The sequence below is a fragment of the Malaya genurostris genome, chromosome 3 (assembly GCF_030247185.1).
Source record: "Malaya genurostris strain Urasoe2022 chromosome 3, Malgen_1.1, whole genome shotgun sequence".
Taxonomy (NCBI): Eukaryota; Metazoa; Arthropoda; class Insecta; order Diptera; family Culicidae; genus Malaya; species Malaya genurostris.
Window position 1 is genome coordinate 170,765,257 of NC_080572.1, and position 21,410 is coordinate 170,786,666.

The 21,410-nt window shown below is 38.4% G+C and overlaps 1 protein-coding gene across 3 annotated transcripts in view; it reads right to left on the reverse strand.

Moving 5' to 3' along the window:
- Nucleotides 1-21,410, reverse strand: part of LOC131437159 (triple functional domain protein) — a 181,212-nt gene that overhangs the window by 120,893 nt on the left and 38,909 nt on the right. For all 3 annotated transcript variants that reach the window (XM_058606325.1, XM_058606327.1, XM_058606326.1), the window contains 4 exons: nt 17,220-17,832; nt 10,273-10,938; nt 8,921-10,216; nt 6,964-8,860 (listed from right to left, as the gene is read on the reverse strand). In XM_058606325.1, coding sequence (XP_058462308.1) covers nt 6,964-8,860; nt 8,921-10,216; nt 10,273-10,938; nt 17,220-17,832 — 4,472 coding nt within the window. The remainder of the gene's footprint in view (nt 1-6,963; nt 8,861-8,920; nt 10,217-10,272; nt 10,939-17,219; nt 17,833-21,410) is intronic.

The following is a 21,410-nucleotide window of genomic DNA, read 5'->3' on the forward strand; positions in this document are numbered from 1 at the left end:
ATAACCAGAGCGACGACTTCTCATCCGTGATGTTGGCAACAATTCAAAACATTAAATCCGAAAGGTTGGCAGTGTCGTTAGCTTTACATTGTAATTGACAGATCGATTGCTTCTTTGGAACTAGAATCTGTCATTCCAAACGACAAAAACTGACAAAATGCACTGTTTTTCATTCATTTTATTATCTCTGAGATGGATAGCCAATGGCCATCAAACCACTGTTCAAGTTAGAAACCGACCAAACGTACTGTTATTTATCCGTCCAATTTTCTTGGAAATAGCTAGTTTTTGTAGCGATTTCGTCATAGCTCACGTTCAAATAGTCCGTTGCGGCATTATGTACATCACTCAAAATAATAATCATGTTATATTTACGTGAAAAGTTATGTGAATATTTTCCACCCTACTTTGCACGTAGGTTTTAATGAACTGGCATTTAAAAGCTGTTTAATGCATAATCCAGTAAGAGGTACGTGTTTCATAGGTAAAATGTAGTGTACTGTTCATATCACATTTACTTATCAGTTCATATCGAATTTAGATACCAGAGAATTAATATTTTTTATATTGGTTGAAGTCAAAAGGAAAATATTTCAGATTTTTCCATGAATCTATGAAATGAAAAATACTATGAAAAATAAAACATTTATTTCAGAAAATTAGCATGGAATTGCAATGGTTAAAAATAAAAAGCAACTGATAACGTCGTGGGAGCTCGAATCGACAAGCCACCAGATATCGTTTTTTTTGTCACTGTCATCCAACCGAAGCCGAAGTCGATATCCGAGAACTCGCACACACAACCGGTGCAGGTTGAAGTCGCATTACATGAAGTGTTCAGTGTCTCTAGATTCATATTGACTTTGAACTCGTTTTTCGGTGCACCAACGGCCTGTTAGAAGCATTCGACAGAGGCGGGCACGTTTCCGGACTCACGCAGGCACTGGGTCCAGTCGAACACATGAAAACTTTCATACTGGAATGGTCCCGACGATGTAGTGAAAAATTGTAATTAAATAACATTTCTCGCAAATATTTACACTACTTACACTTTGAGGGCCATTTTCAAAATCGAGTTTTTCACACTGGAAATTCACGTAGATTGTTTGACGTTTGGTCAATTCACGTAAACCTTATGTGTTGTTTCTATTCGTTTTAGGGGATGTTCGTATAACATTCATTTTCGTCACGTAAAATATTCAATTTGACATTTGAAACCATTTTACGTGATTTTTCAAGTAAATCGAAAGTGAATTTTTATTTGAGTGATACATTTTGCTGCTGAAGCGAATGTGAAAAATACCCGCGCATTTCGATTCTATAACATTTCCCCGAAAACTATTCTCCAGAACATAAAAAACCGAAGCTTTTCCCCCAGAAATTCATTGTCCAGAACTAATACTAATCTCCAGAAATACAAACTATAGAAAGTAATAAAATCCAGAAAAAAATCCCAGAATGTATCAAAGTCCAGAAAACCATATACCCGAAGGCATTAGTCGCTAGAATATTGTTATTGGTATAATGCTGTTTGGCATAATGGTTATTTGGCATAATGATCTTTTTGCATAACAGATCAACATGCAATTACAATGTTCTAATTTACTGCGATTTTGAAAGGTCTAATACGGCTACGCCTCATCGTTTATAATGACCTGCTGTCCGACTTCGCCGCCGCTCGTTCGGACTTAACTGAGGGCCCCTAGCTTTGGGTAATCCAGGCAAACGCCCGCCACTAGACAGGGGTGATTTCTGCGGGGGCGCCGCCATAGTGAGCAAGAAGACGAATCTGAAAAAAATTCTCGTCTCAACATTTTCGTCGATGAGTTTGGATTGCAAATTACCCCGATTCCAGTGCCTCGAGAACCTGAAGAAAATCCTGAATCCAAAGACGAACCAAATCCCGACGATTCAGTTCAGCCTGATGAGCACTCACGGATTCGGAGATATGACCGAACAAGGGACGTCACTGATAAACTTTACCATATATGCTTGAGCTCGTTTAAAAGCTCCGATTAAATTTTCAGAATTGTTATTAAATAAGAGACCGTTCATAAACAATACTTCATTCACTTATAGCTGAAAACGAGTTTCATAGTTTCCCTGGAGATTTTCATAACCACGATTTAAAAAAGGTCCAGTAAAATTTAAAACAAATATTTAAAAAACGCTTCGGTATAGTGTTAATAACAAACATAGTCGGTTAGCCCTATCGTCAAGAATATCAAGACAGTTCTTAGCCCAACAATGCGACAATATTCTAGTCCAGTAGTTAGTAACAAATCGAAAACAACAGCTAGTATTCTATTCACGATTTATAAATGAAATGTTTCGGTTAGTGTTTGGGTCTTTCATCTTCAGGTGATACAATCAAACATGATCGAAAAATATTGTATTTCTAAAATGCTAGACAATTACTTTTTCGAATCTGTCTTGCTTAGGTAAAGCTAAACTAATGAAAATTTTTATGACCTCAATTTTGCAGTTAAGACTACGTAGACTTTGAACAAAACCCCTCCTCCCTCCTCGTAGACAAACGTAGTCTTTTAAGTGTGATTCGTCTATCATTTTTTTTTTTGGTTTTGGTGGTTGGGTCGTTCACAAATATCCCAGGGATGAAATTCTCGACGGATGACCCGTGGTATCGTCGTAGAGAATCTGTTGCCAAAATAGTCACTAGTTGTTGTTACTATCGTGTGGCTGCAGACAAACCCCGGGAGTTGAGACCACTTGCAGGTTGACCATGGTAATGTCATAACTGTTTTAGATTTTGCCATATAGCTCCGTGTCCTGCAGAAAGCATGACGTTACCTGTTCTCTCACTGGATCGTAGCTCAATAAGTCACGTATGAATGATGGCAGATCATACTAGGCTTGTAGGTCGGTAGGTGCTTTAAAGCTAATCTGGAGTTGAACTGGTGATGGCACTCATTCAATGGTATGAGGGTATGTTATTCTGGGGTGTCCAGAGAGTAGCATCCGTAGTATCCGCTACTCCTGCCGGCTGTCTCTGCCCACCTAATTGGTACCCCAAATGTAAAGTACGATTCATTGTCCGGAATGATGAGCTTTTCATTCGCAAAGTGTTTACAGTAAAGTGAACGAAAGCAAATTTGTATTATTTCTTATTATTGTTACGCGGTATATTTTGATGCTCGTTTACGTTTATAATAAACTACGTTGTTTTCCTTCAAAATTCAGTGGGCAGTCAAATTTGAAATACAAAATTTCCTTTCTAATTGCGTGTTCATTGTCCAACTTGTTTTTGGCACTTGACAGCAAATATTTCTTTATCCTGACATTTAATCACTACAACAACAGTTAAAAACGTTGAATGCGAAATTGGCGAGATTCAGAGAAATTTATATAATTCTTTTTTCAATTCGGTTTAACTTCTCAACAAAAAAAACTTAGAATAATGAGCTTTCTAAAGGAAACTGTCGAAAAATTTCAAAAATACTGGAAATTTTCATTGAAAATTACGTAATTTAAGACATTTTATCAGAAATCTGCAAATGTATATTGCGAAACAACCATTGCTAAAAAACGCAAAAGCATTTTCCTCCGCGATTGCTTGATGGATTGAAAATAAAAAAAAACATCAGTTCGTTTAGAAAAATGTACCAAACAAACTGATGTTTTATACGATTCTGTTCTCCTGACGGCTTTTTTCTTGAGATTGTAAATAGAACCATAATGCTATTTATTTTGTTTGAATTTATTTCATATTAACCGACATACAGAAGAAGGTTATTCACACAGATACTCAGGAACCGTCTTTTAGCAACTAAAATTGGCGATCACATTTCCGAATAATTCCTTGCATCATCCAGAACTCCCCAAGAAAATTGTCTTGGATCGTTTATATGTTTTTCTGTAAGTCAGCGATGTCATCTTGGTGTCCATTTCGATGAAAAACTTACACATCAGTTACATTGTAGCTGAAACTTCCCGTAGCTGAGGATTCTTAATGAAGTCGACTAAGCACTTTTCAGAATAAACCAACTTTCCTGGTGTTAGAAATTTATATATTAGATACTTCATGTTTGATACGTATATCATAGATCTACACCCCACACCACAAAAATGTAGTTGGTACCATTTCTTGAACTTACAATGGGTAGTGTGGGTATCAATAGATACAATCAAAGTTAATTTTTAAGATATGAAAGCGAAGGTTATAGGTAGCAATTGTCGTAGCATACTGATAAATTTTGCAATGTTTACCTTGCCAATAATATTAAATTGCCCATTCTAGAATGTTGATGTAAGGCCCCTGCTTTGAATATATGATATACGAAATAACATTGAAAACAATCCCGTTCCACACTATTCATTTTACTCTATCACAAGCGCAGTCAGTTTGTTCATCACTAAATTTATATATAAACAGGTTCATGTATGATCTTACACCTGAAGAAAAGCGTTCAGAATAATTTGACAAGAGAGGAGCAGCTACCAGCTTATAACTTTGGTGGTATGATTTTTTTCCATTACAGCGTGGGACACTTACACTCATGTGATGCAGCCGATACTACTCCTGCTGATTTCACTGAAATTATATGTTCAGTGCAACCAGTTTATCAAAGACGCGTTTACAATTTAATTTCAAACATTCTAATTTTTCAATAATATATGCTCAAACAAATGAAAAGCATTGTTTCATATTGAAATATTATTTTGATCAATTTTTGGTCGGTGTTTGATGGAAAATAGCGTTTTCACGTTTTCGTTCGGCACGTCAGAAAAGACATTGCACTCCGTTGCAAAACAAAAAGTGTTCTGTGAATAGCAGACATATTACGTCTGCTGAGCGGTTCAAATTGAACTGCCGAGTTAAGCACTAAGCAGTTCAATTTGAACTGCTCTGCACTGATGAGTCAAAAACGAAACGTAAAAATAATAAAAATAGCATAAGTCTTAGTTATAGAGTTGTTGTTACATATTAGAAAGTTTAGCTACACTGCTTCAGTGCATCTGTATTCGATTGCGCTATACAAAATAAACAAAATTGAACATGTTTTGTGAAAAAGCAGTTTGTATAGTAGCAGAAAAGATTTATTGCCTTCAGGTTCTTCGAGCAAAGGTTTCTATTTCGCTGGAATATTATTAAAAGATATAAAAATCTTTATTTTAAAGCAAAATCTGCGTGAAAATCCATATAGAATATACGCAATGTGTGGTAGTGCAAGGAAACTGAAACCATATTATTTTTCACCAGTAGTTTTCAGCAAAATGGAAAAGGTTTCGTTCGAAATTTCTACTTTTCTTGAATTGCCATTATAAGCAGAAACGACTTTTGTTTCATCTTCACATCAAATCAGGAAAAAAGATGATGGAACTTGTTTTTACGCACACATTATTGACATTACTTATACGCTTACAAGGAGTCTTTCCCCTTAATAATAGCCGATACCTTCAACGATAGAATTAACTGTTCCGTTTGATACTAATGAGCGACACAGAGCTCTCTTCAACAGTGCTACGACGTCCTATATGATGTACCAACACAGCACAAACGGTGCGTTTGGTTATTGAATTGCAGAGATTGTTCAATATTGTACCATCTAGTTATGATTTTGAGGCACGAATCAGAATACGTGCATTTTTAATATTATTAGTACCGAATCGCGTAGGTTGATTGATTGTAAATAAATAAAAACCTGTTTTAATCCACCTAGTGGTGTAATGATGCCTTTCTCATATCAATCATACTATCATATATAATACTGCGATTCTTGAAAGAATAACCGAAATCGGTTTGTTTGACCGTCTACTGATAAAAACTATCAATTGGAAAAGATTTGAGGTCGATTTAGAATTTTTTTTAAGGTTTTTCCCCATTTTCAGTGATGGTATACAATTTTAACCCACTTTACTCTATATTTCCGGATCCGGAAGTCGGATCCTAATAATATTCAGGAATTTTGTATGGGACCACAAGACCTTTCATTTGAATCTAATTTTGTGAAAATCGGTCGCGCCATATATGAGAAAAGTTAGAACACATATTTTCTTTTTTTTTTGCACATTTTACCCCATAACTCCCGAACCGGAAGTCGGATCCAAATAATATTCAGGAATTTTTTATGGGACTTCAAGAACTTTCATTTTAACCTAAGTTTGTGAAAATCGGTTCAGCCATCTCTGAGAAAAGTTAGTGCACTTATTTTCACAATTTTTTGCACATTTTACCCCATAATTCCGGAACCGGAAGTCGGATCCTAATAATATTCAGGAATTTTGTATGGGACCATAAGAACTTTCATTTGAATCTAATTTTGTGAAAATCGGTCGCGCCATCTATGAGAAAAGTCAGAACACATATTTTCTTTTTTTTTGCACATTTTACCCCATAACTCCCGAACCGGAAGTCGGATCCAAATAATATTCAGGAATTTTTTATGGGACTTCAAGACCTTCCATTTTAACCTTAGTTTGTGAAAATCGGCTCAGCCATCTCTGAGAAAAGTTAGTGCACTTATTTTCACAATTTTTTGCACATTTTACCCAATAATTCCGGAACCGGAAGTCGGATCCTAATAGTATTCAGGAATTTTGTATGGGACCACAAGACCTTTCATTTGAATCTAAGTTTGTGAAAATCGGTTCAGCCATCTCCGAGAAAAGTTAGTGCAAAAAAAACGTTACATACACACATACACACATACACACACAGACATTTTGCGTACTCGACGAACTGAGTCGAATGGTATATGACAAACTTAGATTCAAAAGTCGGTTTTCACAGTGATTGCATAACCTTTCTATATGAGAAAGGCAAAAAGACACACTCCTTGAGCTATATCTTCAATTAGCTTATATTATTATCACTCAGTTCATGAAAGGATAGCGCACTGAAATTCACTTGAAAAACAAAACTGCAACCATTAACTTTAAAACCCGACACAAACAACTCCCTTAACTACTTTAGAACTCAGAATAACATAAAATCAAACTTACCCGAAGTTAGCAGTTTGCTCTTATAGATGTACTTCACTGTCCCGCTGGTATCCTTGACCTCCTTCGAGAACAGAATGTACAGTTCAAACAAGAACACGTGCCTCTCCCGTCCTTTCTTGATCAGTATCTGTTTATTGTCCCAAACCAGGAAAGAATCCTGCAGAACAACGTCACCGAGGTTGTCTATCGGAATGTCACAGCCCTCGAGCAGTGACAGATGCATCACGTCGTTCGCCTTTTTTGGCACGTTTAACATCACTTCGAGACCATCCTTGATTTCACCCTGGCCTTCATCACAGCACGATTGTAGATCTTTCAGCAGAAGCTGATATTTGGTGATCCGTTGTACCGGCTTGATCAGAAAAGCTGGTAACGAGTGTTCGAGTTTGTGTTTTCGTTGCATCTCTTCAAAATAGGTTCCGCCAAATTGAACCATGTAATCGTTGGATTGAGGCTTATTTTGACAGTAATATACATACATGTCGAATTTAGCCGCCCACGTCACAAAACAATGACCCACATCTTCAGGCATAGTTTCATACTTTTCCAGTTCTCTGAGAAATATCTTCTCGTGAAATTGATAAATGTCTTCGATATTGCTAAACAGGATGTGTTCCTTTCCAACGAGGTTGGGCGGCACACCAACGCCACTTTTTAGTTCACTCACAAACACATTTATGCAAGTTTCGAGATCTTTTACGTAGGTCCGTTCAGTTTGCAATAGTTCTGCCATGATAAACTCCTTTTTGCGCGCAGATTTTCGCTTCTCTTCATTCATTTCCTTGGGTACTCCAACCGATCCAGCGCTAGCTGCCGCTGCATTAAGTTTGGTTTCCAAAGACGGATCTGAATGACGATATTCGAGTACGGAGGCATTGGCCGTTGTAGACGAAGCGGGCGAAATACCACTGGTGGATGCCGTAGAAACGGAGGTCATGGAGGAGGAAATGGACTTACTGTTAAGGCTACTGTTGCTACTATTATTACTACTAATACTATTATTGTCATCCTGTTGCTGTATACCAGGTAGGCCCAACGATTTCTCCAGGTTAGTCCTGTAGAGTTCCATTCGACTGCTGAAGTCTTTGTAGCGGTTGTCAACAGTCGCAACCCATTGCTTAATCGAACTAGCATGCGCGTGACCTTTTTCCACCAAGGAATCTGCCAGCTGAATCAGCAATTTAACTCGCTCACGCGTTTCCTTTGCTGTTCCTTTGAATTCGTTGTGCTCCCTCAGAAGCACTTCAGTCTCTTCACGACTACTGCACAGTTTATTATTTCTAGACGACAGATATGCCTCACCAGTGTCATGAATCCATTCGATCGCTTGCTTGGCCGATCGTTCAAACAGTACAAACTGCTGACACTGGTCGAGGCGCTTCTTTCGCTGGGTCCAATATTCGAGAACTTGCGTTTCTTGAGTAAGTAACTTATCCAGTATCGCTTTAACTCGAGATTCACTATTTACAGTCGTTTTAATATGGTAGAACTGTAAGGAGCGCGCGGCATATTTGAGAAAAGTTTCTGCCGTGCGTCGTGCTAATGTACACGCTTTAAGAAAAGCTTCCTTCTGTTCCTGGTGTTTCGATATGAGTTGCACTATTTGTTGACCCTTATCCGTCGATCCTCCTCCTCCACACCAATCTTCCTCTCGGCGATATTCTTTTTCCAAACTGTCCAAAACACTGCAGACCTGTTCTGCTGTTTTGAAAAAGTTCAGGGATGCCGTCACGAGTTTGTGACGCTCCTCGGCACAGGTGACTAGCTTTTGCCATTTTTTCGTAACCTCATCCGCAATGTCTTTGATACTTTGGGGATCATAATGGTTGGCGTTCATGAGTGCATCGGCTCTGTATTTCACTTGTACAGCTGACGTGTGAGTGCGCTCGATTGCAACCTAGAAATAGATGATTCGTTATTACATACGGGACCATAACATAAAAGTATAATTACATACCTGAAACTGTTCGTGCTGTTTACGCAGTTGTTCTGCTTCCTGATAGCTATTAGGGATTGAAAAGTTCGCTAGCAGCATTGCTTCCCCATTACGTATCCAGGATATAACTTGATTCGCATCATTTTGGAAGTGGCACAGTTGCATAGACTGTTCCAGCTTGATTCGTTTCGCCTCCGCCAAATCTTCAAGATCGAGTTCGCGATCATGAAGAAATTCTAGCAAATACTGTACCCTAGTCTGTGCAGACGTGTGCGGATCAGCCATGAGTAGCACTCCAGACGACTCAAACAACTGCATAAGCTCTTGGCCGGTGTTGATCATTTGGTATGTTGTGGTTTGCATTTGACTAACGGATTCATTATGCAATCGTAGAACTTGTTCCGTTTTCTGAAAATCACACGACACATCTGTGTGCTGCAGTTCTTCTGCCCACATTTCAAGCTGAGAACAGACTTCCAACGCATCTCGTTCAAACATCCGCAACCGTAGATACATATCGATTTTCATTTTGCGGGCTTGCCACAGGTTTTCCAGATCGAGACGATTCTTCTGAATACGTTCCAATGCGTTTTGGACCGCTGTGAGTGATCCGGCGGAATCTTCTTCTTCGATAGCTCCAAGTTCCTGTAAAAGAGCCTCCCCTTGCGCTATAGCTTGAATACACGTTTTAAGTGTATTTTCTTCTTGCTCTTTGCATTGCTCAAGCATTCGTTCCGTCCCGTCTAAATGTTCATTTGCTAGTTCCATCGATTCTTCATTAGACATTTCGGCATGTAACTGTTCTAACCAAGCGGAGATTTTTTTCTCATTCGTATAGTAAAGAACTGCTAAATCTAGCCTTCTTCGCCTTTGTTCGACCCGTTCGGCAAATGAAGCCACATTTGTTTCCAACTCTCTCACTACTGAATAAATTTCCTGCGGAGCTACTTCTCCTGATCTAGCCAGTTCCTTTGCAGCTGCTAATAATTTTTCTGCATTGCGATAGGTATTTTGGGCCACATTCTCGAAATGCTCGTGACTTGTCTGGTATATTCGAGCTTTCTGTAAGCTTTTTCCTATACCGCGATTTTTTCGCAGAAATACGTCACCATGATTCTGTAGCCAATCGAGTACTTGTTTGACATCTTCCTGGAACAACCGTAAGGCCAGTTTTTGGTGCAAACGCAGCTTGCCAGCGTGCCACTTAATTTCCAACTGTTGGTGATGTCCGAGTATTTGATGAATAACGGTAAGCACGTGTGATGCACCTCTACTGTAGTCAGCCGCCGGATTGCCACCATTGAAGTGAGAATTATCCTAATGAAAGCCATAATTAGAGAGAGCCTAAATATCTACGAACCACGTATACTTACATTTCTCCGTGTGTTGACAGCCGGCGGCTGGTTACACACCTGCACTAAATGGTCCAACTGGTACAGTAGCTTTTTACTGGTCGAATGAACCTCCGTGTAGGCCTGACACATCGCCTCGTATAAAGATTGATGCGTACGAATTGCCGTTTCCAGACTTTCCACGCTTGTCGGCGTTGGAATTGTTGCCTCACACGCTGCCGCCCAACTGCTAACGCTTTCCGTATATTGTTCGGCCTTATGATGAAAAACAACCGAAAGCGATAGAACAGCCGTCCGCTCGTCCAACATAGTCATAAAATCCTTACAGGTTTTGTCTAGCCTCGTCGCGAGCGTCCGAATATGTTGAGCAGCATAATGGTTACTTTCAATTAGTTTACCGGCAACAACCAATATTCGGCTAGTGTTGTCGGGTACATTTCGCGAAGGCATCACGAATCGCTCCTGATGATCTTCCTGCACTTTATTGGCCTGCTTGTGGTTGTGACCAATCTCGATGTAAGTCTGCTGAAAAACATCCCGATTGTGCAGAAACCAGTTGAACATCCTTTCACAGTCTTGCTCGAAAAGCCGCAGCTGGAAGCACTGGTCTAGTGTGGTCTTCCGGTGTTGCCACATGTTGAGCAACTGCTGCTGAGCATTCCGAACGGTTTCCAGCTGCTGAAGTACCTGAAAGAATGAAATAATTAACTATCATTGCTAATCTTTTGAAATGTACTCAACAGTTTACATGAAAATAGCGAACCAAATGTAACCCAATTGTGAAATTTTGTAATAAATATCCTACACAATGCGGTAGGAGATCCACATAGTGATAATTGATTCATTAACACTGTATTAAGTTTAAGAAGAAACAGGTTAACAAATATTTTTTTACGAATGGTAGCATCAAAACTGTGCGCTTTCATGCGTCTACATCAATTTAGGAGACTAATATTTATCACGAAAGGTGTGCAGTAGGTTGTATACCGAGATAACAAGCTTGCTCAACTGCATATATTAATGTTTTGTAGGGCAATCGTTTGTTTAAATTTTGCTCATGAACATTTATTACTAAGCTTATTATCATGTGATAAACTAGAAATATAAAAATACATGATCAAACGGTACTTGCGTATTTCTATCACGTAATGATTAATAAAATAAACACAGTTAGTTGACCAACTGATTGACCGATTATTCAGAAATTAGATGAAATGGGCTAAAATGCCACAGTTAATTGGTGAGTTGTACATTTAATGATAGTATCAAATTAAAATTCACTAGAATATTAACATTGGGAAAAAATTATAATTTGCGACTGAAATGTTTCACATAAGATTTTCTGACAAAAAATCATCGATCAAAAAACTCACTGAAGGAAAGCTCACTAGTGATGTTTTTTACATGCGCTAGTCTCATTGAAACTGATCTCACATGGCAAAAAAACTAGTTGTGAAAAGTTCATTGCCCAACATTCTCTGATGAATAAATTCGCCGATGAACAGAAACTTAACCATTCTGAAAATGCGCAGTTGGGTGGTTGAATTGAAAAAAAAACTAAATTTTCAGTTCTTGCAATTTTAATGCTTTGTTGATTGATGAATCAATAGAATTTGGGTTTTAATCATTGTCAGTAAGCGTAGGGTAGCTCAATACGAATAAAATGTGACATTTTAATTATTTCCAAATTAACGCTCTGTTGTTTAGTGAAGTATAAACATTGTCAATGAGAGTATGGTGGCTCAATATAAAAAGAATATTATTTTAGACTATTACCAATATGATGCTCTGTTGATATAAGTCTAATAAGCCTAATAAGAAAATATATAAAATTGTTGACAATTTCCAATGCAGTGCACTGGTAATTAGTGTATAATTAGCACGTATTGTTCTTGTGAAATTATTCTGGAAAACGCTCACGTGACAAATTTGTAATAATCACGATCAGAAGAAAAAAAAGATTTTCTAAAGAAAAGTGACTGAAAAATCACTTCCGAGATTTTAATTGATGAAACAAGAATCCACAAAACGCTGGACCTCGAAGTTCACTAGTGATTTTTTGTGTCAGCAAAACTTAATGACAAATTTTTACCCAAATAATCGAAAAAGAGAAGAGTATCCGATGGCATTTCGATGCTGAATTTCCACTACGCTTCAGTTCGACACCGAAGTGATTCGTGCAAGATTTAATGATTATATTTTCTCTACTGAATAAATTCGCAATTGAACCGCAATTGAGATATAATAACTGCGATATCTCAGTCAATATGAACAACAATATTTTTCCCACATTCGAAACAGTGATTATAGCGACGAAAGGCTACTTTAATTCCAGCTGTTTTTTTATATCATTTATTTTACCCCGGCTTTAACCATGTTGGTCGTTCACCGGGTAGAAGTTATAAAATTTAACCGTTTTGGTTTGCAGCTGGTTTATTACACTGCGCTATTTAGATTGAACCGAATAAAACGCTATTTGGCATGCATTTGATTTATAGAAGTAACAAGATCGCAACATTGTCAGCATGTTTTGTAAGCGCAGTGTTTGAATGGCGCGTTTGAATTAGCATAGCGGTAGTCTGCGCTCCTGTTACTTCTGCTTACGTTATTCAAGCTGAATTGATATTTTATATTCAGCTGCATAACATGATTTGTGATTGTTTTTATTAATGCTTTATTATCATTACAACTATTATAATTCACAGCATTTGCTGCTTTTATTAATGATATTACTCCACCACCACGGTATTGCCGAATGAATTTCAAATACATCACTCCTATTAATCCACTTATCAAACACCATACGCGTACATTTTCTTGTTTCTATAGAGGTTTTAACGTTAAGATTCACCTCTTCGGACCAGGAAAACTTTCTGACCCTCTGAGCAGCGGTTGGGAATCGAACCCAGGCGGCTGCGTTGAAGGAATCGATTTACCCAACACGACATATCCGTCCTTCTGCACATTATCAAAAAGGTTCAGTTTTTGTTCATCGACGAATTTTTTCGTCATGTGTTCTGCAAAGTGTTGAGATATAATGACTATGAAAACTCCTTTTCCACATCCGATAATTTTTTTGTCTGAAAATCAGTTGTGAAAAATCACTTCAACACTTCAATTCAACACATTGAAGCGTAGTATATCTTTAGAGCTATTTCTGTGGGTGAAAACTCGTTATCAAGTTTCGCTGACAAAAAAAATCACTTGTGAACCTCGAGGCTCAGATTTTGATGGATGCTTGTTTGATCAATTAAAATCTCGGACGTGACTTTTTCTGTCACGGAGTTTTTAATGAACATGAACTTAGCGAGGCATCTCTCGCCGATGATAACACAAATAAATGAATAATTTGTTGCTAATCAGTTACGGAAATTTTGAATTTATTGCTCATTTTTTTATTTGTTGAGTACTTCTCTAAGTTCATAGTCTCACTCCCAAATAAGCTTCAAAAACAAATCGAAGTCTAGTGAATAAGTTGTTGCTAATTAGTTACGGTAATTTTGAAGAATATTTGGGAGGTGCTCCGAAGCAGCCTAGGAAGATTCAATGAGTCGGACAAGTCATAGTGTTAGTTTTCAGGACCAGTGGACTACCTCGAAAAAGAAACTACCATCAACAGCGAGTATTACTGCGCATTATTGGAGCGATTGTGGGTCGAAATTGCTACGAATCGGGTAAAAATTGTTATTTTTTCCTTTCTCATATAGAAAGGTTATGAAATCACTGTGAAAACCGACTCTTGAACCGAGACCCGGAGGGCCGAGTTTCATATACCATTCGACTCAGTTCGTCGAGTACGCAAAATGTATGTATGTGTGTGTGTGTGTGTGTGTGTGTGTGTGTGTGTGTGTGTGTGTGTGTGTGTGTGTGTGTGTGTGTGTGTGTGTGTGTAACGTTTTTTGCACTAACTTTTCTCGGAGATGGCTGAACCGATTTTCACAAACTTAGATTCGAATGAAAGGTCTTGTGGTCCCATACAAAACTCCTGAATATTGTTTGGATCCGACTTCCGGTTCCGGAATTATGGGGTAAAATGTGCAAAAAATTGTGAAAATAAGTGCACTAACTCAGAGATGGTTGAACCGATTTTCACAAACTTAAATTCAAATGAAAGGTCTTGTGGTCCTATACCAAATTCCTGAATATAATTTGGATCCGACTTCCGATTCCGGAGATATGGGGTAAAATGTGCAAAAAAATATGTGTTCTAACTTTTCTCATAGATGGCGCGACCGATTTTCACAAACTTAGGTTCAAATGAAAGGTACTGGGATCCCATACGTAATTCCTGAATTTCATCAGGATCCGACTTTAGGATCCGGTAATATAGGGTAAAGTGTGTTTAAAATTTTATACCATCACTGAAAAGGGCGAAAAAAAGTAAAAGTTTTCTGAATCGACCTCAAATCTTCTCCAATTGACATTTTTTATCAATAGACGGTCAAGCAAACCAATTTCGATTATTTTTTTAATAATCGAAGAAAATTATTTTGAAGAATACCACAGTATTATATATGATAGTATGATTGATATGAGAAAGGCATCATTACACCACTAGGTGGATTAAAACAGGTTTTTTAATAATGTGACACACAAGAGCGAGCATCGCAAACATGGGTTAAATCAACGATTTGGAACTTCAATTGGTTCCCTATCCACCATCTGCTCCCAAAATTTAAAAACCTCTCCTTAATCCACCTAGAGGTGCGATAATAACTTTATATTGTCATTCAAACAGTCTTATTAAAATATATTTTTTTCGCTGAGATCATTTCTTTCACAAATTACAACAACGGAAGCTGAAATCCGGTAGGGTTGCATATTTTTCCAAACCACAAATTGGAAATTGTAGCTGAAGATCGAAGCTACACAACGGTATAGATAACTTAGGTAAAATTACAACTAGGAATGGACGATTTTTTTCAATTTCCAACTATCTCCCTTCGCCAAAATCGAAAAACTCATTCGATCAATATTGTTTTTGGATACTAGCCGCTATCAATTGTGAAACGGCAATCTTAATAAGAACAGTAAATGTAATGGAAATATTGTAAAGTTATTCAAAATTTCTGCTGAATCAATTCAGATGACGCACCTTGTATGTGCTGATCAACATTCTGAAATACGAGGTCTGTTCAAAAAGTTCCCGGAATTTTTTAATTGCGCGCGTCTGGAGAGTCCGGTGGTCAAAATTTTTTTTATTATGTTGGTACATATGTCCCTAATGTATGGTGAAATTTTCAGCTGTATTCATTGTTTACATTCTGTTTTGTAGCGGCTGGTGTAGACGTGTTTTTTGAGCTCGGCGATTTTTGTTAGTTTAAACAATGGAAGAATTGAAGAGTCAAAGAATTTGTATTAAATTTTGCGTGAAAAATGAAATAAAGTGTAACCAAGTGTGCGAAATGTTACAGAGAGCTTACGGTGAGTCTGCTATGGAAAAAAACAAGTGTTTACGAGTGGCATAAGCGTTTCCAAGATGACCGCGAAGACGTTGAAGACGACGAACGCTCCGATCGACCCAGCACGTCAATAATCGATGAAAATGTGGGAAAAGTGGAAAAAATGATCATGGATGATCGCCGAATCACTATTAGAGAACTTGCTGATGAAGTTGGCATATCAGTTGGCTCATGCCATAATATTTTTTCAAATGTTTTGGGCATGAAACGAGTGGCAGCTAAATTCGTTCCAAAACTGCTGAATTTTGATCGTGATTTTTTGGCTTAAAACAAGACTTTAATCATGCCCCAACCTCCTTATTCACCAGATATCGCTCCGTGTGCTTTTTTCCTGTTCCCAAAGTTGAAGAGACCCATGAAAGGACAGCGTTTTTCATCGATTGAAGAGATAAAGGCAGAATCGCTTAGAGTGCTACAGAGCATTACAAAAAGTGACTATCAGGGGTGTTTCGAAGACTGGAAAAAAACGCTGGCATAAGTGTATTATATCTAGGGGGGATTACTATGAAGGGGACCATATAGATGTAGACGAATAAATAAATATTTTTTTAGAAAATTGAGAATTCCGGGTACTTTTTGAACAGACCTCGTATTACATTTAATTTAAATGTAAACAGCCAATAAACCATTTTTCCCGCTCTATCAAACACTTTTAGCAATAGCAGCGTTACTGTCTTTCTGAAAGGAAAATGTTGCCTAACAGTGTGCGTACAATCTTCGATGTATAACTGAAATATAACTGCAAAACTAATGTGATACCTAATATGCGAAGGTATTCATATTCGCCAATACACCGAAAGACATGAAAAAGCAATTGGGCAAATATTATTATGGAACCTATGAGTGAGTAGCTCTCTGAGCAAATTGCGCAACCAATTACCTATCAAACACTGAAACAAACCACGAAGGCATCCGAAAATAATTACAAAAAAAATCAATATAGCAATCTATGTTACGCGCGTCAATAATCGAGAAACATTTGATTAAAGAGCGATTCCAACAACAACAATCAAATTACATTGTGGGCAGCGGAGGCGAAAAAACGCAAAAGATTATTGTTTGAAAGCTTTTGGGGAAAATTGATTAGATAATATTCGCCGACAGACATTCACAACTCCCTGCTCGCGCAAACATTTTTCATTTCGATTGCTCTCTACATTTTCTCGCACTTGCTTCCCAGTTCTGCATTTATCAGTCATTGCCAGAAATATAACCCCCTTGATTATTCCGTATACACAAAATAAAAACTGTTTTAATCCGAATTAATTGCCATCGCTTGTAATGAATAAACAAGAGTGAAATTTTTCGTGTTTTCCCGTCATCATCCACAGCACCGATACGAATGGAACCTCTCTTTCTTTCTAACGCTATAGTTAGTACGATTTTCATTCCACTGCTTTGGTGCGGTTTCGAAAATGTTGTCTCTCTCATTGTTTACATTCGTTGGGAAATAGGTTCTTTCGCATATTTTCATGATTATTTTTATGGCCAATAGCTCTTACTAACCTGATTCAGCGCTGAGGAAATATCCGGATTGTGACATTTGGAAGGTGACGCTGTCGAGTGACAGCTTTCATCGTTTCGATTCGAGTACGAGGTGAATTTTCCCAGCAGCTTTTGTCCAAGCAGATCGAGATCTTCGATGGGCAGTTTCAAAATTTTGCGTCTCATTTCGTTGTGATTTTCGCTACTATAGTTGACGCTGTTGGCATCCTCCGGAAAGTCCGAATGCTGCAGATCCTCCTGCAAGTCATCAATTCGGTCGAGGATATCACTGGCCTGCCAGAGGAAATCTTCAAAGGCGACTCGCAGATCCATCCACATGTTGTGATCGTAGTACAGGAATCCGTCGAAGTCCGAGGTGAGCTGAGACGGTTCTACCACCTTATTCAGTGACTGGATCGAAATTGTTGTCGTCTCAAACTTATACTTGCTGCTGGCAATCGACGAGCGCTGTTTCTGCCAGAAATTATCCGGTTTGATGATGACAGCTTGATGGATGATGTCCGAGCCGAAGTTTTCCTGCAGAACTTTGAGGATCATTTTCGCACTGGCGGCAGTGTTGCTGTTACCACGCATATCGATGATGATGGTGAAACCATGCTTTTTGCAGTCATCACTGAAAAGAAAAAAAGCATGGTATTATTTGCAACATTGTTCAAAATGAAACAGCAATGAAAATATAATGGTTTGTAGGTTTATATTCCAATAAAACAATCTGGCGAAAGCATATTGTGTACTTAAAGTGAAAATAATCATAGGTTAGAAATACTTTAAAGAAAAATTAGTGCGTTTTGTCGGTTACGTCACTTATACCATCATGTCTCCAGGAACTAAAAGTCACACCCATTAGATCTTCGAACTTGATCATTGAACAAATAATAGCTTTCAAACGAAGCTTTTCAGACATCGGTTTAGCCATCTTCGAAAAATTGGACAGAGAAATAGTGTGTTTTGTCGGCTACCTCAAAAAAGTCTTGGTATTTCATTCCTTTTGTGAAACTCGACCATTCTGTTTAAACAAACTTCACCACTGACTCTTAGCGTCCATAATCATTGCATAGATAGTACTTCGACCCTTTTCTGACTAAAATTCCGTCAGGGCCGAGGCTCAAATATCCACAACTGGCTTGCAAGATCAGCACCCCGTGCATCAAACTACCAACTCGGGACGCTTACGCCACTTATACCATTATATCTCCGGCACCGGTAGACACAGACATTTGAACTTAAATTTAAAAACCCTTCTTAATCCACCTATTGGTGTGATAATGCCTTTCTCTTCTTTCATAACCGTCTCATGAAAATATATTTCATATCAGGTGTACAACTTTGCTTCCGCCGTTCTCCGATAGGTGGCTGTACCGGCTGAGGCTGGTTAAAATACATAGATGATAATGCCTTTAAAGTGAGTGAGTACTGTGCCTAACGAATTGTCATCGCAGTTTTAGTAACAGTTGTTCGTGTTTTCGTATTATTCACGCTCGAAAATGTCTGTTTATGTGCCCAATTCTCGCCATATGCGGGAAGTTTTACTTTTCTGTTACAATTCGAAAAAAATGCAACTGAAGCGCATCGAATGCTTTCAAAAACTTACGGTGATGCTGCTCTGAGTAAAAGAACGTGTCGGGAGTAGTTTCAACGTTTTAAAAATGGTGATTTCGATGTCGAAGACACACATGATGGTGGAAGAGAAAAAACCTTCAAAGATGAATAACTATTTACTACGAGCTCTTAAAGCCGGGTGGAACCATCACAGGAGATCGCTACCGAACGCAACTGATGCGCCTTAGTCGCGCCCTAAATGAAAAACGTCCACAGTATCAAGAGCGATATGGCAAAGTCATCCTCCAACACGACAATCCTCGGCCTCACTTCGCGCAAAAGTGATCAAAAAGTACCTGGAAACGCTGAAATGGGAAGTCTTGCCCCACCCGCCGTATTCCCCAGATGTCGCCTCTTCTGACTTCCACCTATTCCGTTCGATGGCACACGGCCTGGCAGATCAACATTTTCAATCCTTCGAAGAGTTGGAAAATGGATTGCATCATGGATAGCGTCAAAAAAGGACTCCTTTTTTCGAGCCGGAATCCGAAAACTTCCGGAAAGATGGGAGAAAGTTGTCGCTAGCGACGGACAATACTTTGAATAATACATCTGTAAGCACTTTTTCGCAATAAAGCTTTAAATTTTGAAAAAAAACGGCGGAAGCAAAGTTGTACACCTAATACTTTTATTAAATAATTTCGGATATTAATTTTGACACCAATTGATTCAGATTGATTCGAATAGTTGACAATAGCATGCTTCAGTGTTTATGTCACACAGTTAGCATCATTTTTTCCAAACTAGTGCTTACATTTGCGTTGACTATTTGTATGAGAAGAGTGATGCGAATAGCGCTTTATGAAATTAGAGGTGATCCCAAAATAAAATTGGTAAAAATCGACGTGTTTTGTCGGTTACGTCACTTATACCATTATATCTCTGGAACCAAAAGTCACAGCCATTTGATCTTTGAACTTGATCAAAGGCCCGACAGTAGCTTTTAAACCAGTATAAGTTTGTTAAAATCGGTTCAGCCATCTCTGAGAAAATAGAGCGAGAAAAATGCAACGCTTTTTGTCGGCTTCGTCACTTATATAATCATATCTCCGGAACCAAAAGTAACAGCCTTTTTGATCTTAGAACTTGATCAATGGCCCGACAGTAGCTTTCAAACGAGCCCAAGTTTATTAAAATCGGTTCAGCCATCTCTGAGAAAATTGAGCGCGTATAAATACAACGCGTTTTGTCGGTTACGTCACTTATCCAATCATATCTACGAAACCAAAAGTCACAGCCATTTGATCTTTGAACTTGATCGATGACCCGACAGTAGCTTTCAAACGAGCCCAAGTTTGTTAAAATTGGTTCAGTCATCTCTGAGAAGATTGAGCGCGTATAAATGCAACGCGTTTTGTCGGTTACGTCACTTATACAATCATATCTCCGGAACCGAAAGTCACAGCCGTTTGATCTTTGAACTTGATCAATAGCCCAACAGTAGCTTTCAAACGAGCATAAGTTTGTTAAAATCGGTTCAGCCATCTCTGAGAAAATTGAGCGCGTATAAATACAACGCGTTCTGTCGGTTACGTCACTTATGCAATCATATCTCCGGAACCAAAAGTCACAGCTGTTTGATCTTTGAACTTGATCAATGGCCCAATAGTAGCTTTCAAACGAGTCTAAGTTTGTTAAAATCGGTTCAGTCATCTATGAGAAAATTGAGCGCGTTCAAATATCTTCTAAAAGTGCACACACACATACACACACACATACACACACACACACACATGCATACACACACATACACACACATACACACACACGCACACACACACACACACACACACACACACACACACACACACACACACACACACACACACACACACACACACACACACACACACACACACACACACACACACACACACACACACACACACACACACACACACACACACACACACAGACATTTTCCGATCTCGTCGAACTGAGTCGAACGGTATATAACACTATGGGTCTCCGATGCTCCGTTCGAAAGTCGGTTTTTTCCAGCAATTCTTATACCTTTCTATAGAGAAAGGCAAAACGTTAAAAATCGAAATTTAAAACGAGGCTGAAAATCGATTAGTACAAATTGGCCCGGAGTGTCCTAAACCATGCCACACAGTACGTCGAGCTGAGCACATACGTACATATATAATGTCTGTATGTGTCAAATAATGTCACTCATTTGTCTCAGAGATGGCTGAACTGACTTTCACAAACTCAGACGCAAATGAAAGGTGTTATAGTCCCATGCTCTTGAATTTCATCCGGTTCCGGAACTATAGGGTAGAGTATGTTTAAAATTTCACACCTTCATTTAGAGCGAAGATGCAACCAAAGGAAAAAATTCTTCCAGATTTGGCTTAAAACTGTTTTCACTTGTAGGCTATATCAGTTATTATTTTCACTTAGCTATAGTAGTTCCCGGTTCCGGAAGTACCTGAAATAGTGGTCAAAACTCTAAAACGGAACTCACTCATTTTTCTAAGAGGTGGCTCGATCAATTTTCACAAACTTAGACTCAAATCAAAGGTCCTATAGCCCCATAGGCTGCTGGTGAATTTCATTCTGGTATAACTTCCGTTTACAGAACTATAG